This window comes from Pieris rapae, chromosome 24 (assembly GCF_905147795.1).
Source record: "Pieris rapae chromosome 24, ilPieRapa1.1, whole genome shotgun sequence".
Taxonomy (NCBI): Eukaryota; Metazoa; Arthropoda; class Insecta; order Lepidoptera; family Pieridae; genus Pieris; species Pieris rapae.
In genome coordinates, this window is record NC_059532.1 from 1,289,955 (window position 1) to 1,316,731 (window position 26,777).

The window sequence follows — 26,777 nt, forward strand, 5'->3', positions numbered from 1 at the left end:
GTACATCCATGTATTTGTATATGTGCACACTGTTTATGTGATAATGATAATATAATTAATAAATAAAAAATTCTACATTTACTGCACAAGATGTTATGTGACAGAATTGCAATCTAAGTTCTAATATGTAACTAAACGAATACATCAAGCAATAACATGTATTGCTTCTCTATCTCCCTCTCTCACTCTCTCTCAATCAGCCTCAATTGTTCTTTTCGTGGACAAACACGCGTCACATCTTCGTAAAATACCCTCATGCGCTTAAAGAAGTTTCACTTCAAAAAATGAAGTGGAAATGGGCGGGGCACACGGCGAGAGGAATACCTACTAAACCGGTGCCCAAAAACAAAAAGACAATTTAGATACACCAAAAAGAGTATGTACTTATGTACACGCTTTAGAAGTTATACTTCTTTGGCGTATGGAAGAATTAACTAAAATGCAGTAGTCATTAAGGATAAATAAGATAATCAAAAAGATTTTATTTAAATAAATAAATTATTGGAACCGGATGGAGGAGGCCTATGTCCAACGGTGGACAAACCGAAACTTAAGTGAATGACGTTTTATCATCCCTAAATTTTAAAGTTTTTTGGAAATAAAGGCTATTATTATTATTATTACTATAAATAAATTATTTGTAAATACTATCATCTATTATTTGTTTAATATCTTCTTCTTAATATTATATATAAATCTCCTGTCACGATGTTTGTCCGCGATGGACTCATAAACTACTTAACCGATTTTAAATTAAATTGGCACACCGTGAGCAGTCTGGTCCAACTTAAGAGATAGGATAGCTTAGATATTTAATTATAGTCGCAAATTTATTTTATTGCAAATATTTGTTTGTTATTTGATACAATTCTAACAGATGGCGCTGTGTTAAAAATACCAACGTTTCACATAAGCTATTCCTTCCAAATGAGTTCTCCTACTATTTCCCTTGAATAGTTTACTACTATGTAATATAACCAAAACCTTAGCCACAGCAACGCTTGGCCGAGTCTGCTAGTATATTATATGAAATTGATTTAATTGTACCTACGCTCGAATTTAGAATTGTTGGACGTCGTATCTCGCAGGGAAGACCCCGCCGGTAGTCGATTCCACAGTTCTCCAGTTCGCAAAAGAAAATGCTTTGTGAAACGGGCTGTGGAAGATTTCCAGCCATCAAGGTGATGTTGGTGAAATTTAGAATTTATTCCACATTGTGTCCTATCAACAACTGGGTTATCAATCCCGCTTTTATTTAATTCGCGGGGGGCTATAAAAATTATACTATTATAGAGTCTTTTTTTTATAGAACAAACGGGCAGGAGGCTCACCTGATGTTAAGTGATACCGGCACCCATGAACACTCTCAAAGCTATAGAGCTCGCGACTGCGTTGCCGGTTTTTTAAGAATTTGTACGCTCTTTTCTAGAAGTCTTTATACTTAGGTCTCTCGTATACGGGTGATTGAAAGACTTTGTTTTAATAAATACATTTAATACATCTGACAAATAATCTTAACATATATGAAGGAAGAGCAGGCCAGCTCTTCCAAAGTAAAGTAACTGCGTCTCATCGAAACACTGCTCCCGATGGCCGATGTCGTTTTGGTGGCGATTTTTTCGTAGTTTGCATTAGAAGTCTTAATACTCATCATACAGTCAGTCACAGTCAGTGGCGTAGCTACATTGGGTGACACCCGGTGCGGAAATTGGTCGTGTCACCCATCACGGCCACTTTTTCTCTCGCCCAACACCCTCTGTCTTCTTTGCCGATGAGTAGGGATGCCAACGGGCTCGAATTTAATGACGTGGAATAAGTGATACCATCATGATCCTATGTTCCAAATAAACGTATTACATTTCATTTCATTTCACGAGTATGGGACGGGGACGGGGAATCTTCCCCGGGAAGGAAAGGTTGTAGTTTTATTTCAGTTTATTTATATTTCATTACTGTACTTGCCTTAATCTGGTCTACCTTCTAAATTGCGTTCTTCCTCTTTTGCGTTTTTTTCTTGGACATCAAGTATAATACTTTCTTTCTCCAATTTTCAGTTCCTCTTTGCCGCCTATTTCCACTTAAATTTTGAGACATCTAAGATAGTCATCTTAATGATGCTTTTGCGTCCAAGTCCATCCATTTATTAAAACTTTTTTTAATTCAATATAACGGCCCATGTACGTGCATATGCTGCCGAAGCGACTTTTCGTGCATATACGCTTTCTGACAGACGTTACAAACGAAATTCCTCTCGCCAATATGTCCGCGCATATGCCGCTTCAGCAGTGTATTTGTGCCGAAGCATTTGCCGCAAATTGTGCACTGGATTCTCTGCGTATGATGCTGGGTCGTGTGCTTCGTCAGCGCTTTCCTCGTGGGGAAAACTTCGTTACAAAGCCGGCAGTCGAAGGAAAACGTTATCCCGTGCGCCTCCCTCAAATGCGTCATTTTCCGGTAGTGTTCGGTGAAGCGTTCCAAGCAGTGCGGACACTTCCTTCTTATGCGTTTGTCTGTCTTATTATGCTTGGTTATTACGTGATACCGAAGTTTCAGTTTGGTTGGGAACACTTCGTCGCATTGTTTACATTTGTGGGTGCCGTTTTGATGTACGATTGTGTGGTTGATTAATCTGCGTTGCGACACAAATCCCACGCCACACGTTTCGCAGACAAAGCTGGAATGCGCGTTCATGTGTCGGTTTAGAAGATGGAAGGACGTGAATGTTTCCTTGCATTTGTAACAGGCGATAAGACCGTTATTAGCCGTCAAATCGTACGCCATTAGCCCATCACCAGCTGCTTTAAACTGTTTCTGGTGTTCGGTTTCCAAATGGTGTCTTACGTCTTCCAATTCGTTCAACTTCTGCTCGCATAAACGGCATTTCAAGTCCGATATATCGACCCTAATAACGCGTTTGCCCTGTTTAAGATAGTCGTTTTTTAACAAAGATGGCCGATCCGGAAGCGTGTGGTAGCTTGAATGTAGCAACACCGATGACACTTCCGGGAAAACTTCACTGCAGTAGAAGCATTTAAAATTTGCTTGGAGGTATATAAATGGTTTTACTGTGGTGTTCTCTATGATTGTTGCCGCGTTTAATCTTTCTATTAATTGTGTGTCAGCGTCGCTTGTACTAGGTTTTGGTCCTTCGAATTCCGGCACTGAAATAAAAATATCCGAGTCAGTTTTTTGCTTCCTTCCTTGTTAAGCACTACAGAGTCTTGTAGTATTTGATGGTCTTATGTAAGTCGAAATTGGTCTCATATTTTAAGACATTGTCTTATAAACAAAAAAGTTTTTGTTTGTATTGTTACTGGCCACTAGGTAAGAGACCATTTAATTTATTTCTAATTTGTTTAGTGGAAATGACTAGTTACATTTTAAGATTATGTAAAGAAAAAAGTTCTTATGTGTGCAATGTTACTACTTAGTTTATTTTTAATTTAATGAATGAAAATGACAGATTACTAAATTTACAACGCAAATGTAATATGGTGAATTATAATTTAGCACTCCATGGCTCATGTATGTCAAAATCAATTTTTGACGTTAGCCGGAATTTTGATATTAAAAATAAATGATAATAGAATTACATAATTACAATTCCATTCTTTAAATTTCTCTCCTCGATAAACCACGTAATATAAATGAAAACATAAGTGTTATTATAATTTATTAAAGCTTGCATGAGATCCATTTTTTAATTACAAAGGCGACATATAAACTACACATTTTTTTAAAGTCTTTATTACAGTGATTCAAAAGAATGTAATAATTCTTTTGAAACACTGTTATACTACGCATAACTATTGAGTATTTATACCGCGCGATCTCTAGGAGAGACCAAACCATATCAAACTATATTCTTATTTTAGTTAGAATATAGAAATAACAGAATTTAAGAAACGAGGAAGACTAACTAAAATTCTAATTCTGACAGTGAATGTAAAGTTTTTTCAAATTTACAAATTTTTTGTTCATATTAAGACTTTGAGATTCTGTCTGTATGTAATCCAACGTAATGTATCCAACTTAAATAAGATGTACCGAACTCCTTAATACTACAGAGATTCGACGTCTCTGCCTACCCCTTCGGAAAAGGGGCGTTAATATAAATAAAGTAAATTATAGACTACATTCTAGGAGCCTATTTGACGCAATTCAAAAAGATATAATCAATTCTGACAGCTAAGGTAACATTTTTGAACTTTTCATTTCATTTCATAGGGGGTCATAGGAGAACAGGATGTCCAAAAAGGGCAGTAATAGGAGGCGTATACAGGCGTAATATAAATAAAATAAAATCTGACATGACAATTTCAATTCTGACAGCGAAGTTATCGTTTTACAAATTTTCACATTCTTTCCGTTACATTTAAAACAATTTTCCTGATCTTAAATATCTTATATATCTATACTACTCAAATCACCAAAGTTTTTAACAACACTCTGCGGGTGCCACTGCTTCATGTGCTTATTAAAATCGTTTCCATCATGGAATCCGTGCCCACACTCGCTACACGTGAACTTCCAAACCGGCCCATGCACCCGCATGTGCTGACGTAGCGTCCGTTCGTGCATGTATGACTTCTGACAGATGCCACATGAGAAATTCCTCTCGCCAGTATGCCCCCTTGAATGCATCTTCAATAACGATTGTGTACCAAAACACTTCCCACACACTTTGCATTGTATCCTTTGGGTGTGTTGCTTGGTCGTGTGTTCCGTCAACGCTCGCCGCGTCGGAAACACCGCTTTGCAGGACTGGCAGTCGAATGTGAATGTGATGCCGTGTACCTCTTTCAAGTGGGTCATCTTCCGATAATGCTCAGCAAACCTCTCCAAACAATGCGGACATTTGAGAGGCTTCCTACGTTTCGTATTCATTTCGTGCTTTTTAAACATGTGATATCTCAACTTCAATTTGGTAGCGAAAACTTCTTCACAATTATCGCATCTGTGGACACCGTTCTGGTGAACGATTCTGTGGCTTAGTAGTCTATGGTGCGACATAAAGCCTAGGCCACACGTCTCGCACACAACACTGAAGTGAACATTCATATGCCTGTTCAGTAGAAAGAACGAGTTAAATGTTTTATTGCATTTGTGGCATGACAGAAGCCCATTTTTAACCCGCAAGTCATACGCGATGACACCAGTACCGGCGCTATTAAATTCCCGTTTATGTACGCCAGCTAGATGCTTCCGAATCTCGTCAATGTCCGAAAATTTCTCGTCACAAATGCGGCATTTTAAATTGGATATATCGACTTTAATGACGCGTTTTCCCTTTCTTAGATAGTTGCGTAATAAACTCGACCTGTCTGTAATTGGATGGGTGTCTGTATGCTGAAGAACGGAGGTGACTTCAGTGAAGATCTCAGTGCAGAAGAAGCATTTAAAGTTTGCCTGGTAATAGTAGAACGGTTTCGCTGTTGTGTTTTCTAGGAATGTTGCCGCGTTCAGTCTTTCATACACTGTCATTTGCCAAATACTTGTGCGTGGCGTCGGTGAGTCCTCGGGTGCTGAAAAGATATTGATAGATAATAATCTATGCTAACTTCACAGACCACATTTTAAGTGCCATCTATAAAAGTTCGTGTACCTACCTTAAGTGAGGTGCAAATAACTTGTCCATCTGGTTTTTTATTCAAGTTAAACAAATTAGCAATTAATAATTAATTTGTTTAGTTTATTTTTTAGTTATTAAATCATTGTTATGAATGGCAATTGTCAACGCTTTGGTGGATGGAGAAATTATGATTATAAGTAACTTGACTTATTTAGTTAATATATAACGTGCATTTCTATTTTAATATGACTGATATAAAATTAATCGATATAATGTATCGGTTTCTTTTCAAATACCCAAGATATGGAAATTATAATTTTTATAATACAGTATATACTATATAATAAAATATATTGTTTAAAAATGAATAGTGTAATGTGATTTTTTTATTAAATTTATCTGTTAATATACTTAATATATACTTAAATTTGATTTTAAGAGTGTAATAATATATTTTTATTTTAGCATGTTTTTTGTATATATTATTTAAAAAGTAAAAATCTAAGTGATGTCAATTGTAAACTAACCTAGCCTATATAATTGCATAGTTAAAACCACTAGCGAGACTACGCTCGATAGTGTCAGTTTGTGTTTGAAGAAAATCTGACAGCTGACTTTTTAATTCAGGAGGAAATTGTGACGAGGGGACAGCGGCGGTAATTTGAACGTAAATATTAATTAGTTAATTACTATTACATAAATTACATTTTCCATGAAAACGTTCCGCTATCGCGTTTTACACTAACCAACAGTATTAACAACGCCATCTGTTGATGAAAATGTAGGGATAATAAAAAAATATATATGTAAAATCATTTATTCAAGCTGTATCCACTAATATTTACAATACTAACTACATATCTATACATATGTGATATCACATAATTCAAAACATAGTTTAAAGCAAGTGCACATACATTTGAGTTTTTTTCCCAAGAAGCCAGTTACAGACCGAGTTTATCCGAAGCCAGTGTTGTACCAGCAATTAATTTCGACGAAATTAACCAGAAAGTTCTTTTTCGACATTGAAGATTGTATATCGCAATATTTTTTTTTATTCATCACAATATATATACTATGTAACGATCGGTCGGTTATATATTTTATTTACATAGTACATACATATAGCTTGCTTTCTGCCTCCACGAAAGAAGCTAAACTAATTTAGCTTATCTTGGTCTGCAACCGGCTTTAAGGTATCTTTATTTAATTTACGAAAAAAAACACTAAAACATTTGATTTTTATTCCAATTACAATTATATAAATATGGATTTTACCACTATCAGAAACGGAATGTTATTTATTAGAAAAAAATTATTTGACTCCAGTTACTGAAGTCAAACAAACATATTGTCGTCCTGCTCACTCTAATACATTTCATATAGCTGTCTCAATTAATCTCTCGGTACGTTTTAATTTTAATAGAGACAGACAAAAGTATGCTCATTTCTTTTGATCGCACGTAAACACAATTTGAGAGAAAGAGACGAGGTACAACAGATGAATGGCCTTTTCAGTACCATAATTTAAGAGTTTTATGTGTTAGATTTTAAGTGTTATACAATAAAATATATTGTTGATTTATTAATTTATCAAAGACTAACAATACTGTGTAATGATATCTTGACATATTTAATAAAGGATTGTTTTTGGTCAAAATAGAAAAAACATGTTTACAGGCGTAATGTCTTAGGAATTAACGCGACGCCATCTTGTCTACAAGCGTTTCGCGAGTCAATTGTCACTCAGTATATGACACTGCAACTCACTGAATTGGTGTACGGACAGAGCAAAAAGCATTACTACTTTATAGAAACATTAGTATTTTGTGTCTAATAAAGTTATTTCTTTCTTTCTTTCTTTCATTATAGATTTCAGGGAATTAACAGTCGCCCAGTACTACTGTTAACCCATCTTCAATCATGGGTCAATGTTTGCCGGACTCCAATCCACTTCGACAAAGGGATCTTTTTTTTTTAGAACTGGAACGGGCCGAAGGTTCACCTGATGTTAAGTAATACCACCGCCCATGGACACTCAATGCCAGTGGGCTCGCGAGTTTCTAGCCTTTTAAGAATTGGTACGCTCTTTTCTTGAAGGAACTGCCTTGAAAAACCGCCATTTCGTATTTCGGTTAATCTACTTTGAAACTTAATACCATGTGCTATGTGATAGTGAATTTGTGGGGTTCTGTGCTATTTCAGAAGTCTCCTGTAATAGACGCATTTACCAAATTCCCTGTGCTATTCGATAGACGCGCATCGCACATGGGTTAATTCATCTCAGGGAACTTTATGAGTTTTTCTAAAATATCAGATATTTTTTTTAATTTATAATATCGCCTATTTTTTTCATTGGATATTGGTGGGTTTTTCTCTTTGTAACCACGGGGCCCTGGTGCGATCCGCCCCTGGTAAATAGTAAATGTAACCAAAGCAGTCTTGTTTAAGAGCGCAACGAATTCTGAAAGGTCTATCTTTTCAATCTTCTTTTTATATGAACGTCTGGCTATATACAGACTGGGTAGTCCATTTAGCAGCCAAAAACAAACAAACCAGCGACACTACAAGCTTTTTATATCTGGGCCTCAGATTGTATTTATTTTATGATCATTTATCAATCATAGGCTGTAGGTGATCCGCCCCATATGCCGCCAACTTTTTGGGTCTAAAGCAAGCCGATTTCTTCACGATGTTTTCCTTCACCGTTCAAGCGAATATTAAATACCGTATGCTGAAGCATTAGGCCAAAGCTCCATTAGTCGCGGTCATAACATGAGATTCATCGACTAGTAACAAAATAAATCAGAAATTATCAAGATCCTTAAAAAACTGCATCGCACCACTCACACAACATCGTGACTTCTCAGATGATCTTTCAAATTTTTCCGCCGCAAAAACGCCAACCCACAAAAATCACATTTATAATTCTTCTCGCCCGTATGTATGACCATGTGACGCTTCAGTGTTTCCTTATTGCAAAACCTCTGCGTGCACACCTTGCACTGATGATTCCTCTCCTGCAAATGCACCGAGCGATTATGACATATCAGATGATACTTCAAATGAAACGCACGTCCGCAAGTCTCGCATTTGTGGACGCGCGTCGATTGCTGATGCACGTCCTGCAAGTGAATGGTCCTTCGATAGTTCGAATTGAATCTCTCCGGACACATAGGACACCTACGCGGATACTGCTTCAAGTGAACACCCCGTATATGTATGGACCGTTTGTGACTGGTACTGAACACTTTATCGCACCTATCACAAGGATAACTGCCTCTTTCATGAACCTCCAAATGGGTTTTCAGAAGACGCAACGTCATAAAACCCGTCCCGCAAATCTCGCAACTGTAATTATTAAAATGGACGTTCATGTGGATGACCAACGGTCGTAGCTTGATGAAGCCCTGTCTGCATATGACGCAGTCAAATCTCTGCAATTCCAGTTTGAAAGGTATCATGTTATCATTGATTTCGGCATCGATTGGTTTCTGGTGTATTGATTTCAAATGGTCCTTCAGTTCCACCAAATCATTGAGGGGAGCCGAGCATATTTTGCAGGCCAAATCGGTGACCTCCACCTTCAACACGCATTCCTTCTTATTATTCAACAATCGTTTTAGAGATGCGAACGTGTGTGCGCTCGCCATGTGATCTCTCAACAATGTTATATCCAAAAATGGCTGCGAACAGATGAAGCACTTGAATTTGTTGTTTCCATAAATGAATGGATAAGCTGTGGAGAACTCGAATACTAGTAATGCATTTTGTCTCTTATCCGATTTCTTGATGGGTCTGGGAGTCTCTTTTACAATACTCTCCTGTATTTCCCTGTATTGTCCTGGACTTCTGTCCATCGAAACTGGTGAAGGACTTCTAGAAGTGATAGGTGCACTCGTCACGTTCTTCACACGAATTTTGTTGAAGTCAAACAGTGTACCCAAAGGTTTACAGAGGCTTCTATCGTACGCCACTTGAAACAGTGGTGTTATCCTCTTTGCGGGAGCTTTTGTATCCTTTCCTAGAAAATAAATAAATTCCATATATTTTCCATTCAAGTGCTTGGTATTCGTTAGTTCAGAGGTCAAATATAATAATCTTTCAGTAAACGTAAATTCTTTAATAAAGTATTTAATATATCCTTTAAAATAGCATTTATTCCGGAGTTGTCCCAAGATTTTATTCGCCGTATTAAAATTCCCAAAATAGAAAGAGGAATTGCCCCACTGGAATTTACGCTAGACTAGTTCAAACATGCTGGAGTCAGATATTCCGGCACAATCTCGGTACAACCCGAGAGATTGCTGAAGATGGATGAAATTGATTAACAGGAACAATGAACCGGCGGTAACTGACCGAAGTTTCTTTTCTTCATTGCTTTAAAATTCTAATCCACTTATCAAGTCTTTTTGATCCTATGTCGACATAGGATGGAACTCGGTAATTTTAACTGTCGGATGATTAACTTTAACATGGTGATTAAGACTGCACTTCTGCACAAACGAACCACCACAATAACTACAAACGAATCTCCGATCGTTCTCATGTATTCGCATATGTTCGCGTAGCGTATACTTTCTGGCGTACGACTTCTTGCATATATTACAGTTAAACTTCCTCTCCCCACCATGTCTAATCATGTGCTCCTTCAGCTCCGACTTGGAGTAAAACTTCCACTCACACAGACTACATCCATGTCTTTTCATTTTCAAATGAACAGTCCGAACATGGACTCCCAGCTTCCCACTCGACGTGAACACTTTAACGCAGAGATTACACTTAAATTCTTTCAGCTTGATTCCATGAACTGCTGCAATATGCTTATTCCTTTGAAAGTAATTCCTAAACGCCTCAGGACAATGTGGACACCTGTGTCTCCTAACCTGTTTGTGAACATTCGCGAAATGTTCGTTCTTAGCGTTCACAGATCTAAATACCTTCTCACATGACTCACATGAGAACGATCCACTCTCGTGGGAAAACGCATGCGTACGCAATCGTTCCGGTGTTATAAAACCTGCCCCGCACTGTTCACAGATAAAGTTCTGGAAGTGAACATTCATGTGATGATTAAGCGTTTTGAACTCGTCAAATCTCTCATCACACACGGCGCAATTAAAACTGTCTTTCGTCACTCTAAATGGCAGAACTTCATCTGTTGTATTCACATCTACTGTTTTATTATGAGCATCAGCTAAATGATGCTTCAGATAATTCAGATCTGGTGTTACTTCATCGCATAGTTTGCAGCTAATATCAGTTATGTCAACTTTCACTAGTTCGTGCCTCTTCAACTTTGACATTGCATATTTAATTACAGTGGAAGTCACAAAGTTATGATCGACTAAGATGTGGTGTCTCAGTATAGCTGGATCAATGTATTGTTGGTCACAGTAGAAGCATATGTATAAATTCTTCATCCATCTAAAGGGGCTTAGCCTTGTATGTTCTAGAAGTAACGTTGCGTTCTTTTTCTTTGCTTTAATGGCGTCTAGGTCTTTCAGTTTTCTATCATTCTTTATACGCGTATCCATATTGCTGGCTTCGATGTGAATTTCACCTAGAATAATAAAATTTGTTCAGACTTCTCATCATGCATTCTTTCGATGCATACAATTATTATACAAAACACGTTTCCAATTAGCTAGTTCAGAACGTCAAATTCAATTAAAAAAACCATATTTAATAAAGTAATTTAGAAGCCATCTTTAATCTGCATTGGATGATGAACCCTCACGTGTTGCTTCAAACTACACTTCTGTATAAACGATTGTCCACAAATGGGGCAGACGAATCTCCTATCATTATTATGAATTCTCATATGTTCCCTTAAAGTTTTCAAACGCGCATAGGACTTTTTGCAGACATCACACTGGTATATCCTGGCGCCACCGTGTTTAATACTGTGCTCTTGCAGTTCGTAGTTGGAAAAGAACTTCATTCCACATGTGGAACAGGCGTGGTTCCTCTCCTGCAAGTGTTGGGAGCGGATGTGCGCTGTCCTTCGACTACACAGGTCGAAAACTTTGGGGCACGATGGACAAGGAAATAGTGCAGTCTTTTCATTATGTATCGTGTTCAAGTGTTTCATCCTATACTTGTAGGAGGAGAATTTCTCGTCGCAAATAGGACATTTGTAACGCTTATTCGACTTATGTACTTTCGCTATATGTGCGTACAGACCAGCGTACGATTGGAGAAGTTCACCACAATGCTTGCATGGGAAACTACCTTTCTCATGTGTACGGGAGTGATTCAACATCCTCTGAATCGTTGCAAACCCTTTGCCGCAAGTCTCACAAATATAATGCTCGTAATGGTCGTTCATATGTTTGTGTAGGCTTAGAAACATTTCATATCGTTTACCGCAAACTTGACAGCAATATTCGTCCTTACTCAATTTGTACGGCAAAATACACTCGCCGTACGTGCAATCGATACTTTTGCCGTGTACCCTCAAGTGTATTTTTAATTCCGAATAATCTTTTATATCAACGCCGCAGAGTCTGCAAACTGTGACAGAGAAATCCATTTTCAGCGGATCGTATTTCCGTGGTTTGAAAGCTATATCCGAGTGATGTCTTTGTGAATGTTCTCTTAATAATTGTGGCTCCAGGAAGCTACTTTTGCAAAAGAAACATAGGTACGCCCCCTTTCTGTACTTAAACGGGTAGGCAGTGCATGTAGTAAGAATAGTTTTTATATTCTTTCTGAACATTGCCCGTCGCGCGTTACCTTCTAGTCTCTTGTTAATGTCATCATTACTCTTTATTGCTGTGTAATCGTTATCTTCCTCTTTAAGCTCAGCTTCTCCTAAAAATAAAAAAGTTGATATAGCTTCAACGTGGTCATTATCTTAACTATCCGTTAAATAAAATTCTCCTCCTAAATTTGTACATTCTCAACGTTAGGATGGTGTATTCTAAGATGATTTTTCAGACTACACTTTTGCACGAATCCACTATTACAAAATTCACACACAAAACGTTTGTCATTATTGTGAATTCGCATGTGCTCTTTCAGTGTCTTCATCCTCGCATACATTTTCTTACAGACTTCGCATTGAAATTTCCTCTCGCCCTCATGCTTCACCATATGATTCCTAAGCTGTGCGGCGGTTCCAAACTTGTACGGACACTGTTCGCAGAGAAACGGCCTATGTTTAATATGGACCTGCTGTATATGTCTAGTCCTCTGATTGTACATAGAAAATACTCTTGGGCAAAAGTTGCATGGATATTCGACTTTTTTACCGTGCGAGTTTTTCAAATGCTTCAAACGTTCCGAATACGTTTTGAACACTTCATTACAGTAGGGGCAACGATACCTAAATTCCGATGTGTGCGTTAAATAAACGTGCCTATTGAATTGAACTCTGGTATCGAATACTTTATCGCACCTCGTACATTTATTATTATCTGTTTCGTGTATTATTTGATGTGCTTTCAATCTATGGGCGGCAGAAAACGCTTTACCGCAGTGACAACAAATATTATTTGGATAATGTTGATTCATGTGTGTATTTAATTTTGTGAATTGCAGAAATCGTTCGCCGCAGTGTGTACATGAGAGCTCTTTGTTCATCAGTAAAAACGGTGTGACACCTAAATCTAACTCTTTGACGACAGGTTTCTGATGAACCATCACGAGGTGGTCTTTCAAATTATCCAAATCCGGCATTGGTTCACGGCATATGTTACATTGCAAATTTGTTACTTCAACTTTCACATAGTCAAAAGTACGCGCGAATTTAAGTGCATCGACTTTGTTTGGATGCTCTATAGAGTGTTCTTTTATAGACTCGAAATCGGCAAAATTTTTCGGACAGAACGCGCAGGTATAACATCCACGTCGCCACCTAAACGGACAAGCGTTAGAACACTCAAGAACTACAGCCGCGTTGTCTCTTTGATCGTTAAATTTCCTTTTCTGTTTCCATAATAGTTTCGTTGGTTGCTTATTGTCTGGTCCTAGAAACAAAAAAACCACCGTCAAAATCCTTTTTGGTTTTGGAAATATTTAGCATGGAGAGTGTTCAGAGTTGTTCGGATTAATACCTGCAGCTGAGTGTCATCATCGGACGTCGAGACAGAATACGAAATTCCACCCGTATCACCTCGACGTACACCGTTCCACAACTGAGCATTTATAAAGGCAGTTTTTGCCGCGCACCACCACTTTGTGGAACCAGCTGCCCTCTTAAGTATTTCCGAAGCAATTCGACTTAGGGTCCTTCAAGAAAATAGCGTAGCAATTCTTAAAAGGCCGGCAACGCACTCGCGAGCCCTCTGTCATTGAGAGTGTCCATGGGCGGCGGTATCACTTAACATCAGGTGAGCCTATTGCCCGTTTGCCCCCTGTTCTATAAAAAAAATATCTCCAGAATGCTATATATTATACTTCGACTGAGAAATTCAACTTGACGTAAAAAAATCTTTCAATCACAAACTATCGCATTTATCATTCCAAGAGTGATTCAAATCCGAACACTTCCTTCCGATTCCATGCGACGTCCTATAGTGGGCTGATCGATTGCAACTCGTCTCGAATACCTTTTCACAATGAACGCAGGGATAATAAATTTTCTGCTGCCCATGTTTCTCAACTAAATGTTTGAGACGCGCGTTATATTTGCTAAACACTTCCGGACAGCGTGGGCATGCATATTTAACACCTTTAAGATGGATCTTCACTCTATGACACATACGAGCCGTTCTCGTCTCCAAGACCTCATCACAGACACCGCAAGGGAAACTACCAACTTCATGAGATTGAACGTGACCTCGAAACCGGGATTTCGTCACAAACCCTTTCCCACAAGTATCACAAATATAATTCCTAAAATGGCTGTTCATATGCTCGTTCATCTTCGAGAAACACGCAAACCGTATATGACATTTGGGGCATTTGAAATCATTGGAGCTGAGCTTAAACGGAAGCACACCATCGCTATAATTAGCGTTCAACTTTTTCTGATGCACCAAAACCAAATGCTCCTTGAAGCCGTCAAAAGCATTAAAACTAATCCCACAAAGTCTGCACTTCAAGTCAGAAATTTCGACTTTCAGCATATTATTCTCTGTGAGCTTTGCGAAGAGCTTTTTGGTGGGTCGCTGGTGTAAATGGTTGGAGCTTATATGATCCCGCAAATCATTTGGTTCAAGGAATTTGATATCACAGTAGGAGCAGTAATACGCGCATCGGAACCACCGAAATGGCCAAGCTGTGGAACACTCCAAGAGGAGTATCGCGTTTCTTTGCATCATAGTCTTTGCGATGCGTCTCTCTGACTCTTCTGGGATTTCGTTATTAGCACGTCGACGCCTAAGCATTTGGCGAGCGCTGACATGCTCTTTTAACTGTCTACCTTTAGCCCGAGTACCCGCGTTAGGCCCTAAAAAAGAACAACTGCATTATCTTTCGAATCCGCAATTTGTGGGTAGTTTCATAAAACAAATATCCTAATACCAACTCCGGGGAAATACGGGATAATACAACATTTTCTACAGCTGTGATACTTTTTTGACATTCAACACCGTTTGTCTTCAGTCACCGTGATCACGCACTCTGTAAAGCACGCGAAACGTCGGATAAATAGTAGTAATTTGACCAACCAGGCTCCAGAAGATAAACCACTCCTTATATGGAAATTGTATTCGTTTTTACAACAAACTCCCAAGTGAAATTAGAGAATTATCAATAAATAAATTCAAAGCCCTTGTTAAAAGTAAATTAATGAATAAAGCCTTTTATAAATGTGTCGAATACTTAAATGATCCTAATCCTTGGGATTGATTTGCTCCAGTTCAAACAATTTGTATTAAAAATTTGGCGATTTAAAAGAGTGGCGGAAAGTTTATTGCCAGTTCGTCTTACCCGCTATACGCCCTTGACTTGCGAACTGGTTGTAAATGTAAATTTACAATTAATTTAATTTGTTTTTTTTGACGTTCATAAGTGTACACGTTTACCTATATGAATAAAGATATTTTTGAGTTTGAGTTAAAGAGTGTTTTTTTTAATGTGTAAAAGTTGTTAATAAAATACAAATATACAGTTTAAAACACGTTTATGTTTTATCATTTACAAACAGCTCTGAATCCGGATGATGTCCACTTACATGAGCTATCAAGGCTTCTTTCCTAACAAACGTTTCACCACATAACCCACAACACAGTTCATTGTGAACTTTTAGATGTGTCTTTAGCCCTCTGACACGCAGAAAACACTTCCCACACTTTTCACACGCGAACTTCTTCTCACCCGAATGCTTAATCATATGCCGTTTCAATTCATAGTTTGTTTTAAAGTGCCATTCGCAATAATCACAATTATAGTTCCGCTGCTGCGGAAAATGCTCTCTCTTGATATGACCCGAACGCTGGCCACTAGTTTTAAATGTTTTATCACAGTAGGAGCATTCATAGGCGACCTCTTTAGCTCTATGCGCTTGATTTAGGTGATTCATCCTGTCATAGTATGCAGAGAATCTCATGTCACAGTGCGGACATTCGTATCTAGGTCCTTTGGCATGCACGTTCGCTTTATGATAATCTCTGGCAGCGCGCATTGTAAACATGCGCCCACATTTCTCACATGGGAACGAACCCTTTAAATGGACTTCTGAATGCTTTCTCAACCTCGGTGCAGTCATATATCCTTTACCGCAGGTTGCACATATATAATGCTGATAATGCGTATTCATATGTTCATACAATTTGAGGAAATTGTTGAATTTCACTCGGCATATCAGGCAGGACCATAGATTGTTATCCAGACCGAAAGGTAGGACGCCATCCGGGTGAGAGCTATCGAAATCCAGGCCATGTTCAATGACATGCTGTCTCATTTGTGGAACGCTGTAAAAGGGGCATGCACATAGCCGACACACTGCATTGGTGACGTCCACATTAATCAGGGACATTTCTTTGAACTTGCTGTATATATCTTTCACACTGTGATGCGTCGAACATATTTTAACATGCTCCCGTAACTCAATGCAACATGTGAATATATTCTCGCAGAACGCACATTTAAAATGATTTTTCTTCCACCTAAAAGGTATGATTCCCCAACATTCTAATATAGTCGTTGCGTTCTTTTTCATTAAACGGCGTGCCTCAGCGCGTTTGCTTCTCTGATACTTTCGCTTCTTACAAACCTTCTCTACCGTTATTGCTTCAATCTCAAAATTCCCTTGCCCTAGAAATAGAAAACTTGTATAAGCCTGCGTCCAACTTCATCCAACACCCATCCCTTCAAAGCTAAACCCTAGGATTAATTACAAAAAATCGCCAATACATAGACTACAGATGAAAATGCTTCTTCGCGATGTGTTTATCCAAAGAAAGCTTTGACATAAAGGCCCGCGAACAATGACCACATGGGAAACCATAGTCTGTGTCCTTCTTGGACCTGTGGGATTTGACGTTATGATGGTACTTTTGGGACCGAGTCTTAAACGTCATATGACACGTGGTGCATTCGTACGCATCAGCCCCAGGTTTGAAGTTGTGTATCTCCATAAAGTGGCGCTTGCGCAACTCCCAAGTAGCGAATCTCGGTTTATCCTTGCAGTGCATGCACATATAGGGCATACTAGTGTGCTGGCTTTTCATATGAACACGCCTTTCCTCCAAAGTGGAAAAAGTCGCTATGCACCGGCTGCAATTGTATTTATTGTCGTGTGGTATCCTTTTGTGGGCCCGGAGCGCGCCATCAGTAACGAACCCCTCGCCACACGTGTCACAGACGAAATTCTGATAATGTTCAGACGTATGCTTCTTCAACGAGTGAAAATCTGTGAATTGCATCTTGCAAATCACACATCGCCAACTGGAACCGTCGTTCAATTTGAACGGCAGAACACCGGGTTGCGCATCAAAGTTGATAGGTTGCTTGTGATCGTTTTTAAGGTGGGCCAACAACTCGTCAAGATTATCAATGGCCATGAAGCAGAGCTTACATTGCAAATTAGTGATATCTACTTTCAGGAACTCATTGTTTAATCTCCTATTGAAAACTAGACCTATTTCGAAATTAGCATGTCTGGATGACATATGAGCCCTCAATCCGTTAGGATTACCAGCCTGAACACGACAGAACATACAATTGAAATTCTGACCCCAAATTCGGAAGGGCAACGCAGTCGAACACTTGAGTATGATCTCTGTGTTGCTTCTCTGTTTCATCGCTTTACCAAAACGTGGTTTATAGGACGACGTATAACATTTCAAATTTCTTTCATGCTGCCGCAATCCATGTTCAGACAGGAAGGTCGCACTACACTTATCGCAGGTGTAAATCTTCAAATGGGATCGTATATGACAATTGATTTGGGGAAAATCCCGAAACAACTTATCACACTCAAAGCAAACCCAGAGGCCGGCCTCGTTCTGCTTAAAAGGCAACACCCCAAACGAGACATCAAAATTCACAGCTTTACCGTGAACACTCGATATGTGATTCATAAATCTTTCCACATCACCAAAGCTTTCCAAGCATAGATTACATTTAAATCTACTTATATCAATTTTCAAATCATCTACCACTTTGTAAAACGCGCTATTAAAATCTGCATTACTATGATTATCAGATACGTGTATTCTTAAGTTATCCATAGAATCCAACTCATCATGACAATAGGAACAAATGATTCTATTAAACCTAGTCTTAAATGGTATAGCGGTGGAATGTCTTAGAATGAGAACTGCATTTCTGCGATGTGGGTTCTGGCTAACAGATCTTTCGAATAATCTCTTTGGGTTTTTCCGCTCAATATCCTTAACTCTTCTTAGCCCTAAAAAAGAAAAGAACCATGTAATTATTACATTCCAGAATTCTCTAAGCAGAAACCCAGTTCTTCAATCTAAAAGAGTGGCGGAAAGTTTCTTGCCAGTTCTTACCCGCTCTAAGCCCTTGACTTGCGAACTGGTTGTAAATGTAAATTTACAATTAATTTAATTTATTTTTCTTGACGTTCATAAGTGTACATGTTTAACTATATGAATAAATATATTTTTGAGTTTTGAGTTTTTAGCGTTCATAGTAAAATAACGATTTATATCATATTTATTTACAATGCTTATATATTAAGACATATAGCTTCATTTGATAACTTAATTTATCGGCAATAAAACGAAAACTTCAAGTCTTCAAAACCCCGAAATTTTATGACAACCAAGTCATCTAGTTATAGCGACTCATTTTGTTTGACAAAAAAAACTTCACTACACAAACGATTCTTAGGAATTGTAATTCTTAAAATACAATTTACTTAATCTTCGTTAACTCTTTAGACGCCAGTTTGATCTTCGAGTGCTGTGAACGCATGTGCTTCTGCCAACTTCTCTTCAGCGAGAATTTTTTTGAACAAATCGCGCACGAGTAGTGCTCCCCACTGTGAAGCAAAATATGCGGCACCAAATTCGACTTCCTCGTAAACGATTTGTGACAGAAGTCACACTCAAACTTCTTCTCACCAGTGTGGGTAGCCATATGCTGTCGCATTGTATGTTTCGAGCCAAACTTCATACTACAAAATGAGCATGTGAAATAATCATTAGAATGCATCACAATGCTGTGATGATAAAATTGCCGATGATTTTTGTACGTTATATCGCATTTCGCGCACGTATACATCAACTTCTCCTTCTTATGGACCTTCTCTGCGTGCGTCTGTTTCTCTTTGAACGAACGAAATCTCTCTCCGCAAGTCACACAAGTGAAATGCCAGCACGCTTTGGTGTTTTTGTTATGTTCGAGCAACAATTCATTGGTGTCAAATTCAGCGTGACATTTGCTGCAATTGGGTTTCGAGTGTACGGAGCGAATGTGAAATTTCAACGATCCAAACGCCAGATATCTATTACCGCATGTATCGCACGTATACTTGTTGTAATGCGCCGCCGTGTGCCTCCACAGACTGATGAAGCTATGGAGATTTTTATTACAAATGGCGCAGTTGTATTCACCATCAGTTAGTTTGTAAACTTGTATTCTATTCCCGCTGTTTAGATCGATCCTTCGATCGTGATCATATTTGAGATGTCTAGCGACTTCGTCTACTTTATTGAATCCGGTTCCACAGAGTCGACATTTCAAATCTGTACAATCGACTTTATAGAAAATATCCTTCCCAGAACACTTGTTCGACAGTGTATTAACAACATCAATTGTTTTATGACAATCATCTATATGCTCTCGCAATTCACTCGGCAATTTAAAAACTTTAGCGCAATAGATGCAACACAAGTAGGAACCTTGCAGTCTAAACGGATACGCAGTTGAGAATTGCAACAATTCCTTGGCATATTCCAATGATTCTGATTTTGCAAAATTTCTCGGCCCTAGAAGAAAAACAAACGTATCATTGCTATTTGTTTTCAGTGCAATTATAAGTTAAATTCGATGTAGCGGATAAAATTTAGAGTAATGACGGATCTATCTCCCTAAAATATGGCGAGGGGGCCGATGGCTGGCCATGCGTCATACTCGGTAACGGGTGCTACTTGTGGTGACTGGTCGTAGTTGAATTCGTGTATGCGGCGATATTAGTTGTTTATATTACGTATTTGCGTGTTGTTCTCACATGTATGTAAGTGCGTGCTCCTATTTCACCATGCCTCCTGCTGATAGAGGACAAATCTTTGTTTTTAATTTATTTTATTATTCTTTATTACTCAAGATGTCATATGGAACATGGTGTAATGGTTGCAGCTCCTTACAATAATTATGTAAAAAACCTTGGTGATTAAAAAGAGTGGCGTAGAGTTTATTGCCAGTTCTCTTCCGTTCTACGCCCTTGATTTGAGAACTGGCAGTAAATGTAAAATTAGAATCATTTAATGAATATTTCTTTTTTTATGACGTTCATAAGTGTACATTATGTTACTCTGAATAAATGATTTTTTTGTTTGTTTGTTTATTCTTATGTGGAAATTATATGTGGATGATATAACTCTGGACCGTAAGTTACAAATCAAAATGCTTCTTGGCCACATGTTTATCTAAGAACAATTGCGTTGTGAAAGCTTTCGGGCAACTATGACATGGGTAGTTAAGCTCCGAGTCTTTCTTCATCCTATGCGTCCGGGCCATATGATTATATTTTCCAGATCGCGTCTTAAATGTCTTCTGACACGCCACACACTCATACTTATCCGCCCCAGTTTTATAGTTATGAACCTCCATCAAATGTTTTTTACGTAACTCCCAATTGGCGAAACGGGGTTTGTCCTTGCAATACACGCACATGTAAGGAGTCGATGTATGTTGTGTTTTGACGTGAACATTACGCTCCTGGAGACTCGAGAACGTAGCAATACACCTGCTACAATTATACTTATTCTCGTGCGGTATTTTCGTATGAGCTATCATCGCTGACTCCGTGATAAACCCCTCACCACAAGTATCACACACATAGTTCTGGAAGTGTTCAGATGTGTGTTTCTTCAAAGACACAAAGTCTTTAAACTCGTTGGGACATATTGTGCACTTCCAAATCGAACCGTCGTTCAATCTAAACGGCAGCAGACCTATCTGCGCATCAGAGTTTATCGGCTGCTGATGATCAGTCTTCAAATGATAGGTTAACGTCTCAAAATTATTTATCGGCATGAAACATAGTTTGCACTGCAGATCTGTTATATCGACTTTAAGAAATTCCTTTCCAAGTTTCTTATAAAATGCTGTCTGCACATCGTAGTTCTCATGTTGTGTGGCAACGTGAACACGAAGATTGCTCGGATTATTTGTTTGTACCCTACAGAAGACACAATTGAAATTACTCTTCCAAGTTCTAAACGGGCACGCCGTGGAACATTGGAGAATTATTTCAGCATTAGTACGCGGCTTTAGTACCCGCCCATTCCTGGCTTTATACGCACTCCTAAAACACTTGACCTGCCTATGATGATCCTTCAACGCATGATCAGAAACAAACGTAGTGCCACACTTTTCACAGCTATAGTTCATAAAGTGGCTTAAAATGTGTCTATTGAGATGAATGAATTCTTTAAAAACCTTTTGACAATACACACATAGCCATTGGGCGTTAATTTCTTTGTAGGGTAGAATGCCGAAGCGGGCGTTAAATCTAACAGGTTTATTATGTTCCCTGGAGAGATGGGACATTAGCATATCAACATCTTCCATATCCCGATCGCACAGCTTACACTTCAACCCCGTAATATCAATTTTAACTAAATTATCTTTTGCCCTATAGAAGACATTTTTTAAATCGGAATTAGAATGGTCCGCTGTCATATGATCACGCAATATAGCCAAGTTATCATATTCATCGTGGCAATAGGCGCATAGTATTTGACTAAAACGCATTTTAAACGGGGAGGCAGTGGAATATTTTAATATTAATTCCGCATTACGACGCTGCGGCGTTTGGTACACTAATATTATTTTCTTTGTGTCATTACGCCGTATTTCCATTTTGTAACCTAAAAACAAACAAAAATTGGTCAATCATACAACCAATGTACTTTCATGCACCTAGTCTAGCCTCTCAAATTCATTATCTGAATCAAAAAACTTCGATATTACACGAAAAGATTTTCGATTTTCCTCAAATAATTAACATGGTATTAAGATTCTCACATAGCCCAACAAATTGACGAACTTATTTTTTGACGTCAGAATGATGCGTCTTCATATGGGACCTGTAGCTAACCCTCTGATTGAACTTCTTATTACACTGTGTACATTCAAATCGCTTATTCTCATTATGTATCCACATATGCTGGGACAAATTCGCCTTCCGCGGAAAAGTTTTGAGACAAACACCGCACTCGAATTGTTTAACACCAGTATGCGACACCAAATGTTCGTCCAGATAACGTCGACAACTAAACTTCTTACCACAATACGAACAAACAAAACAAAACTCCGAGTGGTTAGTTGTAAAATGATCCCTATACTTGGAGCGACTGGAAAAGGAATCACCGCATTCCGGACAGCGATGCGTCCGCTCTCCCTTCCCATGTTCCTTCACTAAATGCTCTTCTCTCTCAGAATACCGTAAGAAGCGCGTAGTTGCACAATACATGCAAACGTACGGCCAACAGTTCACATTCTTCACAACATGCTGCCGTCTAGCTTCCGGTGTTGGAAAGGTCTGCCTACAACGCCTACACACACATCCCCCAGAATGCGTAAACCGTATATGTTGCTTCAATACACTTTGGGTCGTATAGGATTTCCCACAGGCCTCGCACGTGTAATTTTGAAAATGGCTGGCCGTGTGTTTACTCAGCTGTCGTAAACATGGAAAATTTTGATCACAGATCCCGCAGAGCAGCCTATCGTTGGCGAACTTGAAGGGTTGTATACCCACATCCAAGGAATCCAATTTCCCATTGTGCTCCTTGATCAAATGCTGAGCGACCTCAACAATCCTCTCAAATGAAGCCTCACATAAGCGACACCGTAAAACGGAGCAGTCCGCCTTTATATAGCCCTCGTATTTGTGCGAGAAAGTGCTGACCATGTTCATATCCGAACTATATGAATGCTCTTCATCCATATGATTGCGGAACTGTGAGGGCTTTGCGAATTCCTCGCAGCAAAATATGCACATGACTTTGTCTTCGGGCAATCGGAATGGATAGGCAGTTGAGTGTTTGACTATAATCTCTGCGTTTTTCTTCGCAGTATTTAAGGATGACTGGTCTAAAACAGACAGAAATTCTTCATTATTCTCTCTTCTTTTACTCCATCGTACTTGGTAGCGTTTAGAAAAGTGTATTGTTTATTTTTTATATAATAAACAAGCCTACGGGATGCCCATACGCCATCTGGGGGTCACCGCATCTTATGGACGATAGTTAGTGGTCGAATCTCTTGGGTGCCTTTCTCAAACCTAATTCGCTGTTTTGCTGATGATTTTTTTTCTCTACTTTAAGTACCAACATTCTTGGTAATTTTATTTTACTGTGTAATTATCATGTCTTGTTTATGTTTTTAATTGTATTTTTTATTTAATTCCTATTTTTAGCTAAACTTAAGTATACATATGTCCTACATATTAGATAGAAGATTTTATAAAACTATCAGTAGATTTCGTAATATGCAAAACATCATAATATGTTGTAGACTTAATAAATAAATAAATTTCTCACGGAAGAGAAGAGAGGAAGAGTCGATTCCACAGTTCGCTAGTTCGCAAAAGAATAAATTTCCAGTTATATTCAACTTCAAGTCAAAATTTGGGCTTTCGATTAGTTGCGATTAATAAATCCTCATTTTTTAATTTAACCGCCATAGCCGACAAAAACAAAATCTCTTAACAAAGTTATTTATTCACAAATAATTACAATAATTTCTTACAACGTAAATAAACAAACTCCTTTTTAAACATTCGATAAGAAAGATTTCTAATTTATTAATCTATCTTGCACCAAAATCAATGACAATTACAATATCATCTATGTATATTCATACATCACTCTTATCGACACTGAGAAGAATTTTCACATTCTTGTTCATCATATCCTGATAATCCTCTATTTCAGGGTGATAGGATTTCATGTGACTCTTCCACGTCACTCTCTGGTTAAAATGCTTATTGCACAGCGTGCAACTGAATCTCTTCAATTCACTATGAATCCAGAGGTGCTGAACCAAGTTCTTCTTTCGCGGGAATGCTTTGGAGCACACAGGACAAGGGAACAGTTTCTCTTTCGTATGAATCACTCTGTGTTCATCCAAATTCTTCTTCGTATCAAACTTGAGTCCACAGCATGTGCAGACGAATATATCTTCCGTGTGGGACAGTCGAAAATGCGTTCTGTATTTCTTCCGATCATCAAAAACTAGTGGACACTCCGGACAGACATAGGTCTTCTTCGTCAAACCATGTACTTGGGTCAAATGCTCCTGTTTCGTCTTCCAATTGAGGAATCGTTCGTTACACAAATTGCACATGTTCGTCCAACACTTTTTCGAGGTGTAGACGTGTTCTCTTCTCGCCTCCAGCGTATCAAATGTAGTCTTGCATTTCCTACACATTTTATTACCACCGCTATGGGAGTATGTGATATGATGTTTCAGAGTGGTGATGGTTGAATATGACTTCCCGCACGCTTCACATGTGAACTTGGAGAAATGGGATTGGGTGTGTCTGCTCAGCTGTCTGAGACATATAGCTTTGGCTGAGCACATCGCGCACTGGAGTTTATCACCTTCCAGCCTGAATGGTTGAATGCCCAAATCAAGATTCACATCTATCGGCTTCTGGTGCATATCGTGAAGATGTCGTGCGATATCTTCCAGTGAATCGAATGCTGTGAAGCAGATCCGACAGCTAAGGTCCGTGATATCGGCTTTGAGGAAGCCTTCGGTGACATGAGCGAACGCCATTCGTACTTTGAAGGTAGGATGCTCTTCGACCATGTGCTTTCTATAGCTTGGACCGTCTTGGATGCTCTCACAGCAGTAAACACAGACCATAGACTCCTCCGGGAGTCTGAAGGGGTAGGTGGTTGTGTATTTCACCAATAACTCTGCGTTGCGCTTCGCGATGGTATATTCATTGGACACTTCTAGAACAAAAAGAAATGCCGGCGGTCATTTAACTGTTCTCTGTCTTCTTCTTCATTTTCTTGTTTAGTTCTAAATTTTCATAAATAATCAATTAGATAGGCATCACGACAGTACCGAATTTGGTGATGGATTGTTAGATTAAAATGTTTTAGTAGTCTCAAACCGCCTATATCTAATAAAGATATATTAAAAAGTCGTGTTAGTTACACCAGTTACTCAAGATCGGTTTGACCGATATTAATAGTCTCTTTTTGGTAGATTCTTCTCCGCAGAATGAATTACAAAATAATTTACATCGAATTCGTGTCAGTTCAAGTAATTCCGGATGGTGGTGAATGAGATGCATGAGGAGACGCATAACCAGGCTTTGATCATGATGAACTGGAAAAAAACTGCCATTCTTCTTTCGCAAGCAATAAAATAGTTCTGTATTTGCAAAAAGTTTTTTATGACTATGTAATGAATATATAATGTGGTGGGCACTATCAAGTAGACCTTGCCTAGCTTAGCTAAGTTATTTTAAAGACGATTGCGGCTACGCTACCCATAAGTACTTAGTCTGTAATATGAAATGATCTGAATACTTAAATGATCCCAATCCTTGGGATTGATTTGCTCCAGTTCAAACAATTTGTATTAAAAACTTGGCGATTGAAAAGAGTGGCGGAAAGTTTCTTGCCAGTTCTTCTTTCATTCGTTCATAAGTGTAAAAGTTGACCTATATGAATAAAGATATTTTGATTTTATTATGTAGCTCCAGAAAGAACGCAATGACACCCAACGCTCGGAAATAAATGTTTGAAGAACTTCTCATGATAAAAATGTATATTTTACATGAGCAACTTAATATATACCAACGAGATACACGTCGCCATCAGCCCAATCTGACATATACCCTAATACCGTTTTGAATTGTTTAAACGCCCTAATATTACGAATTTTAGACGGTAATTCATTAAATACTTAATACTTTGTACACGGCAAAAGTCAAAGTCAAATTTGAGAAAAATGATTTAACCCACTGATAATATCAGACAGACTAAGGGCCTGTTTCACAATGTCCGAATAAGTTCCAAATAGGCTATTTATTACTTATTGGTAGGATAAATAGTATTTTTGCGTTTCACGACTGTCAGATAGCGCTATACGTCATGAAATGCGAAGTAGCTTATTTAGAACTTTTATGTTTCGAATAATTTATGTGTTGCATAGCTATTTGGCACTTTATCCATACATTGTGAAACAGGCCCTTAATCAAATTAGCTTTCATCAACCATGTATGGAAAGATGGCGAATCAGTAACGTATGATAAATTTCGTTATAAAGTCAAGTGGCGAGTTAAAAATTAAAACATTGAGAGGTGTCAAAGGACACCCGGATGGAACGAAGTTCCTTTCGATTAATTAGTGAAGGAATTGTTATACAATTTTATTTTTTTAAGTTAATTTTTTTTTATTATTCACAAATATAATGCTATTTAAACTTAATCATTAGTAGGCTTTAGTAATAATTGGCTTGTGGTAATTGAAGTAGGAAACATATGTTATGGATTCTATTTAATTTATGTCTTGAAAAAAACACTTAATACTTTATTGTTTTCATTTCTTATCCCTAGGAAAAGAAAAAAAACGACAACATCACGAGGTGT

The 26,777-nt window shown here is 38.3% G+C and overlaps 1 protein-coding gene across 15 annotated transcripts in view; it reads right to left on the bottom strand.

Moving 5' to 3' along the window:
• LOC110996212 (gastrula zinc finger protein XlCGF26.1) overlaps positions 1–26,777 on the bottom strand; it is a 39,330-nt gene that overhangs the window by 3,791 nt on the left and 8,762 nt on the right. The window contains exon 5 of one of the 15 annotated variants that reach the window (XM_045633808.1): positions 1,501–3,161. The exons of 2 other annotated variants lie outside the window; for them this stretch is intronic. In XM_045633808.1, the coding sequence (XP_045489764.1) occupies positions 2,161–3,161 (1,001 nt within the window). In that variant the 3' untranslated portion in view covers positions 1,501–2,160. 12 more of the 15 variants (XM_045633802.1, XM_045633799.1, XM_045633800.1 and 9 more) reach the window with 12 other exon arrangements.